The 7,893-nt window shown below is 39.4% G+C and overlaps 1 protein-coding gene across 1 annotated transcript in view; it reads right to left on the minus strand.

The window, feature by feature from the left end:
• LOC124545274 (X-linked retinitis pigmentosa GTPase regulator-like) overlaps positions 1-5,947 on the minus strand; it is a 340,423-nt gene extending 334,476 nt beyond the window's left edge. The window contains exons 1-3 of the mRNA XM_047124156.1: positions 5,831-5,947; positions 5,352-5,477; positions 78-170 (exon numbers count right to left, since the gene is read on the minus strand). Of these exons, the coding sequence (XP_046980112.1) occupies positions 78-170; positions 5,352-5,477; positions 5,831-5,858 (247 nt within the window). The 5' untranslated portion in view covers positions 5,859-5,947. The remainder of the gene's footprint in view (positions 1-77; positions 171-5,351; positions 5,478-5,830) is intronic.
• Positions 5,948-7,893: the final 1,946 nt, after the last annotated feature.

The raw sequence follows: 7,893 nt of genomic DNA on the forward strand, positions 1-7,893 counted from the left end.
AAAATTAAGAAATTCGGGTTATTAGCTAATGATTTAAACCATGCTAATTTGATTAGTGACAGACTAAAAATTCTTACTTTTGACACATTTTGGTTTTGTAACAGTGTTACTATGTCCCATCCCTAACTGTCCATAGTCATTGCTTCCAAACAAGTAAAGTCTTCCCGTCTCTGAAAATCAAATGAAAACAAATGTTTTAATGTTTATTATTATTATTATTATTATTATTATTACTACTACTACTACTACTACCACCAACCCTATTGAATATGTCTGCCATAGTCAGCATGCACTGATATAGTATTAAGTTATATGATATAGAACATAAAAACTATTTGAAAATTCAACATAAGACACGCAGTAAAAATATACAATTTATGGTCATGTATAGTATTCTTCCTCAAAAGTAGGAAAGCACTGTCAAAAATTGCAACAAATACTATTCATTTATCATTAGTCTACAGACAGCTTTCAGGTTGCTTAAGATATTATCCACACTTATATAACTACATATGTTTGAAAAACTAAAATCTAAGTAAAAAATTAGAATAGTCTACAAATTTATTACATTCTACCCACTAGGTAGTGCAGTTACGGATTCATGGCTGTAGGTAACTAGGTATTATGAATACTGGGACCTGAAGATAATGAATCAAGAGTTGATTGTCAGTAGCCAATCAGAATTCTCTTCGTAAATAAAGTTAGCTGGCATTCTGTCTAGTCAGAACTAAACATAATCAGAATCCTTGGCAAATTGGAAATAAGACATACAAGTAGGTTAGTGCAATAACAACAATATATCTTGAGCTATGCTAAACATCAATCTATTACAGGAAACCATTTTCGTGGTGAGAGTCACTGACTTCATTAACTCTAACAAACTGTCACTGGCCAAGCTAACTCAGGCCTTGGGCTACACTACAGCTCTGTACGGCAGCACTTCTAGTTTTCTTCCATTTACATTTATTGACATCACCAATATGGATAAACGTTCAATATGAGTTGTCAGCTTTGACTATAGTTCGTTCCATGAACAATGGCAGTTCGTACATGTTGAGGCACTGATGGGGACTGCACTGTTGGCAATATTCAGCAACAATTGTGGTATGCACATGCATTTGAAATCGCTCCAAGAAAGTGTACATCCTGTAAATTATGTCTCTCGCTTGCTTATGCAGAATTTAGCACTTACCACCACCATTAGTGGTGACAATTTGCAACAAATGGAATACAAATTCACTAAATAATGCACTACAATCATGTTCAATGCTCGCATTAGCTACAGCATTCACAGCAGAGTGCTCAGAACACTTCTGAACGCTCAATGGCTGTGGAAGAATGGGTGATGTAGATGCACAGAACTAACATAAACTCGACCGCCATCGTTCGTGACTTCAACTATAGTGACATAAAATGGAAATGTCCGTATGGCGTCATTGGTTGGGAGGCCCCTTGCAGGGCAGGTCTTATTACATTCGACACCACATTGGGCAACCTACACGCTGAATGGGGATGAAACGATGAAGACAGCACGACACCCTGTCCCTGAGCAGAAAACATCCCCGACCCAGCCGGGAATCAAACCCAGGCCCGTAGGACGGCAATCCGTCACGCTGGCCACTCAGGTATAGGGGCGGACTGTAGTGACATAGGAAACATGTCATAAACATTATAAATAACATAGGGACTATGACATGTTTTTTTAGGTATTTTTTTTCCAAATGGACTGAGCTACAGGCCAGTCTGCCACCGCAGTCAGTTTTTTAATATCACACATTCGTTGGCTTCACCAACTAATAACCAAACTGTCACCTTGCAACCTAACTTGACCTCGGCAAAGCTATATATCAGTCTGTCACCACAACCAGGTTTGTTTTTACAACCACGTTTGTTGGTTTTGCCAACTCAAACCTAACTGTTGCTTTCCAACCTAACCTATACCTCCAGTTAAGCTGCAGACTAATTTGTCATCACAACAATGTTTACTTTTTGCTTTCACACTCATTGGTTTCACCATGTAACAAAAAAACTGAACATATGCACAAATAGGTAAGGTGACAGCAGCCATTAACATTACATCCCTGGCCAAAGCCGATGACTCATATCTAACATTCCTCCTGTCCCAGGTTCACCAACTCACAACCAAACTGTTACACTCCAACCTACAGGTCAATCTGTTGGGTAATCTAGTATTTTCCACTCACCAAATAAATATGAAAATCTGCAGCCTACCTTCAAATTCATAATGACCAGCCAATAAAAGTTTTTCTGGCACTCCCTGTATTAAAAACAAATGGAATGAATTCATATCTTCCACAAAGAAATCATTAGATACGGTGAATCTCATTAGCTATCATGTACTATCACCATGGCTACAACCAAAGTCAACAAATTCAAAACATCGGCATGCCATGCAAGAGCCACTCACACCATAAGTGCAATTTAGATCTTTGATCACATATTAATTCATTTGTTGAAGCCCAGAAATCACAGGGCACTTGCAACAACAGTGAACTACTATTTACGTTGAACACTTAATAAATGAAAATAAGAAAAAGATTCTGCAGACATAGTCTACATATACAACTATGTCTACACTCTAAAAATCACCATGAAGTGCATGGCAGAGGATGCGTCCCACTGTACAATTTATTAGGATTTCTTTTGAATCTATTCATGTATGGAGCGCAGGAAGAGTGAGTGTTTGAATGTCTCTGTGTGTGCATTAATTTTTCTAACCTTACTTTCACAGTCCCTATCTGAGTGATACATGGGGGGTTGTAGTATATTCCTAGAGTCATCATTTAAAGCTGATTCTTTAGTTTATGTCTATCTTCAAGAGTCTTCCAGTCCAGTTCCTTCAGTATCTCCATGACACACTCCCACAGATCAAACAAATCTTGACCATGCATGCTGCCCTTCTCTTTTATATGTTATGTTCGATAACCCCCATTAGTCCTAATTGATACGGATCCCACACACTTGAGCAATATACTGGAACCAGTTACACAAAAGATTTGTAAGCAATCTCCTTTGCAAACTGACTGTACCTCCCCAGCATTCTATGAATAAACCAAAGTCTACCACCTGCTTTACCCACGACTGGGCCTATGTGATCATTCCATTTCATACCCCTACAAAGTGTTATACCAAGATATCTGCAGGAGTAGGCCGATTCCAACAGTGACTCACTGATAATATAGCCATAGGATACTATGTTTCTACATTTTGTGAAGTGCACAATTTAACATTTTTCAACATTTAAAGGACGCTGCCAATCTTGGAATCATCTTGAAATCTTATAAAGAACTGACTAAATATTTATGCAGATTCTTTCACACAGTACTTCCTTATAGATAACTGCATCATCAGCAAGAAGTCTGATGTTGTTATTAAGGGGGAGGAGGAGATTAGCAATTAACATCCCCTTGACAATGAGGTCATTAGAGATGGAACACAAGCTCGGATTAAGGAAGAAAAGCAGCTGTGCCCTTTTGAAGAAACCATCCCAGCATTTGCCATAAGCAATGTAGGGAAATCATGGAAAACTTAAATCAGAAGGGCCAGACACAGTTAAACTGTTGTCCTCCCAAATGCTAGTCCAGTGTGCTAACCATTGCGCTGCCCTACTCAGAGTTAGTACTAATGTTGTCTGCTACGTCATTAATATACAACATGAACAGCAAGTGTCCCAACACACTTCCTGAGGCACACCTAAGGTTAGTTCCACACCTGATGATGACTCTCCATCCAAGATAGTGTCAAAACTGATAACAGTTATGAAATACAAAAATGCCAAGGCACACAGTGGCAATGTCAGTATGCAGAAATATGAATAATAGACATGCACACGCACACGCACACACACACACACACACACACACTACTATCTGATACATAAGAATAAACATATGATATAAACTTAACTAGCACATATATAACACATATACAGCAAACAAATCTGTGTTATTGTACGCTCCACTTTCTTAACTTGCTTATTTGAAACAGTGATGCTCTAAATAAGACTGTCATGATTGAACGACTTCGCATCATGAATAGCTTTTATTTTCACAGGGAGTTTATTAAAAAGTTTCAAACCAATGTGGAATGGACCCTTCTGATAAATTCTTGTATTTGTAAGGTTGTATTGAAGCCTGAGTCTGGTGTCATGGTCTTGGACATGACAGTTCCTCTGCAGACTTTTATGACTATCAGTTACAATTCTTTCCCCTTATGCAAATGCATGGAAGTAAAAGTATGTTAAGTACTGTGAACATACGAATGCACGATTCCCTAATTTACTTCCGTTTATTATTCTAATAGCCTCCACTTGAATTTTAATTGTAGTGAGAGCTGCCAGAAACTTTCACAAGAATGTTACTCCCATGACTGGATATAAGCACAGTAAGCACCCCTAACAGTTTCCATACTGGTGTATGACTTTAAGACTCTTAGGGAATAATACTCTCAACTTAGTGTACCATAAACACACTCAAACAATGGAAAGCCCAGGAGGGAATTACAGTAATATGAATTTACTGTCATTGACATATTCAGCATCTTTAATCAATTTCAAATTGTCTTGCAGCCAAATACCATGGAATTTTGTTCCAGCACAACTTTGCACGTGACCATATTTCAGAAAAGGCTAGATTTATTTGGATCCTTATTTTGTTGGGTATGAAATTCATTTTGGCAGTCTACCTATTACCCAATTTTGGTCTGACCAATGATGATTTGCTTCACGGCATGATTTACAGACTTTGCAGTTCCTTACTGTTCTCACTTTTAAGTGTTGTATGCATTAACACATTTATATCTAGATCATTAACACACAGTAGGAAAACAGGGGATGCACAATCTGGTCTCTGACACTACGTACTTTATTGTACACAGTAGACAGTACTTACTGTAATCCATGAACGATTTGATCACCATCTTTGAAAGCTATGGAGTTCACTCTTTGTAAGTAGTCTTTCAAGATTAACCAGATCAAATGCATTTGACAGTTCTAAAAACAGTTATTTGTTATCTATCCGATTTAATGTACTATTAAGGACGTTCATAGTTTACTATGTGTATAACATTTTACCTCCTAAATGCATGTTACGATATAGATTATTCTCTAAAAGAGAAATCAGTTTTTCGCACATAATTTTCTCAAAAACTTTTGATATGACAGATAAATACATATATTGTGATTAAATAACATTTAGTTTCATATAACAAAATAACTATTACACTTAATTCCTAGACAGGTAGTGCTTAAACTCAAAGTGATTCAGGATATACGGATCGAGTACAAGGTAAGTTTACTGTACATTAATTAATGAGTATCCTAAAATATTTACCGCACACGAGCGCAGTGTGTTCATCACCGCAGTCAAAGTCCACAATTCTGTCATTCCTGATGTAAAAACGACTTGGCAAGTTGTCTGCAAATCTCGAACGCCCAAACGTAAAAATCGCTCCCGTTTCTAGTGACAAGAGTAACACCATTCCATTAATTCAAAACATGAGTTATTGTATAACAACAGGGAAAAACTCTACATCTTTCTACACTGTCAAAAACTAATGTAATTAATGTAATCGTCAGCGTCTCCGCAACGTATTCCTCTTGTGACAGTCAACAGAATGTGTTTATAAGTTTAAGAAATCCTACGCTCCGGCAACTTTTTCGCTTAACGTTTGCTATGGGAGTAAATATAGCAAAAAAATCCAGAGAGAGATTAGGGAAGTATAGGTAAAGTGGACCCCTGTATCATACTATTCTAATGGAAATGCTAACGGCAATTAAAACGAAATTAATTCAGGACACCATTTAACATGCCTGGAATGTCAATTTCATCGCCCGCCATATTGCACAGATATTACAACACTATGTAAAAAGCAACAGCGTCTATGCCACTGTTCATCACACTCCTGTCACTACGTGCATATATTTAACGAGTGGCTCCACTCCCTTCAAAGACATACAAGGCAGCTCGACTTTCTCGTTCCATAATGCTTTGTTAGAAGATTGGGTTTGACTGGCTCCGGACAATAGTATTCAGTAAGGGCTCATGTCTACGGCGACAGATGAAAGAAATCAGCGTTTTTCGATGGCGGAAGGAAGTGTGAAACTCAAAGGTGCAGAGGATGGAGGAATTTTCTTCCAGTATGAAGCTGAACTTAAGTCAGAAACGGCAGATATGGTGTCGAGACTGTAACCGAGCAAAATAGGTCTACTCCAGAGGAGCGCCTGCAAAAAGCATCAGTTCTCCTTCTGAATGGTAGGAGCAGTCTTGCATGTGTTGTCACTCGGTGCAGTCCCGTAAATGGGAAATGCTCAATACCTCTGTTGTAATCCACCACAGCTACTGTTGTAGCTCAGCTAACACTTATACTTGGGAAGCAACCAAACAGCACGTGATTAATAGTCATTTACCGCAGGGAGTACTTAATCCACAATCGATCTTAGTTGGCGCAAGAAGGCTATCGTTCAAGTCGGGCGTCATTAACATAAAGACCATGAGGGAGGTTGGTTAATCTTTCTTCTGCCCTCCCCAAGGACCCTGGGTAAGGCAACCAGCTGATGAACATGGCAGACAGCCAGAGCAGGTACATGCTTGGGCAGAGGAAGTGAGCGAAAGATAATGAGCACATGCGTATGAGTAAGTACATGGGCAATAAGTATAGTTTGATTATCAGTCAGCTGGTCAAATCTGTTCTTCCGCTTTCAGACCGCGTGATAGCCTGGAGCATGGGGGACATCTGGGAACTTGCATTTGATGTGTCTGCCCATTCATGTCATTGTAGGTGTAGCATGGTGTGGGTCAGAAGTGGTTGTGTCTTCTGGCGTAGGTGTTACTGTCTGCAGAGAAGAGGGTATGTGCCTGCTGGTAATTGTTGTACAGGTGCCAGAGCCAGTGTGAATTGTCGATGAGAGCAGTTTTAAGTCACTCAACTGAAGCCTTCTCGTTCACGCCCCCTTTTCAGATGACGAAGGTATTTGGTAATCTTGACATCATTTTATATAGACCAGAACATGGAGAAGCGAAAGGTTGCTGTACAGCGTCAGCACACAGCCAGACATATGTTGATGTGTTCAACTCTTCGAAAATGAACTGAGATTGTTGTCCGTGGCATTGCAGGTTTCATGGGCATATTTCTCGGATGTGCAGCTCTAGTTTTCGGAGAAAATCAGTGTGGTCATTCGACAGCTGGATTGTTGTAGAGACACTCTGATAAAATCGCCATATACTCGCAGCTCTTCGCTGAACACTATTTGTGCTGGAGAACAGGGTAAATCTTCTTTTACAGCCATCTGGAGACCAAGCAGAGCACACAGCAATGTATCAATCCAAGTTTCTTTCTGGCACTTAAGAAAGAATTTAAGTGAGTAATACATGCAGTGGACCACATGGGATGGTTAACTCGTGATAGGAATGTGGTGTCTGCCACAAAGGTTAAGTAGTTCGTTGAACAGTAATCCATTAAAATGATGGCCTCAGCCCATGACAAAGATAAGAGGAACCTCATGGCAAGACAATTAAACATTCACAAGTGCCCTGGCGACAGATACATCTGTGATGTCTACTAGTTAGACAGCTTCTGGCAACCTAGTATAACTGTCAACAACTGTTAGTAGGTGATGATGACCCTGGGCCGACAACGTCAAGGTAGATATAACAAAATGTGTGGTCTGTAGAGGAAAATTCTGAATGATTGTATGCACATGCTGTGAAACTGTTTTTCTGGCACATAACACAGGAGCAAGTCCACATGCGGCTGTTTTTCTTGACACATGGTCAGACCATTTTGCTTGCCACAGCTCTGACCATTGCTTTGCTGCCAGGGTGTAATAAGCTGTGAATGGCATTGAAGACCTCTTGGCGGTAGTTTAGTGGGATT

The sequence above is a fragment of the Schistocerca americana genome, chromosome 8, assembly GCF_021461395.2.
Source record: "Schistocerca americana isolate TAMUIC-IGC-003095 chromosome 8, iqSchAmer2.1, whole genome shotgun sequence".
NCBI lineage: Eukaryota > Metazoa > Arthropoda > Insecta > Orthoptera > Acrididae > Schistocerca > Schistocerca americana.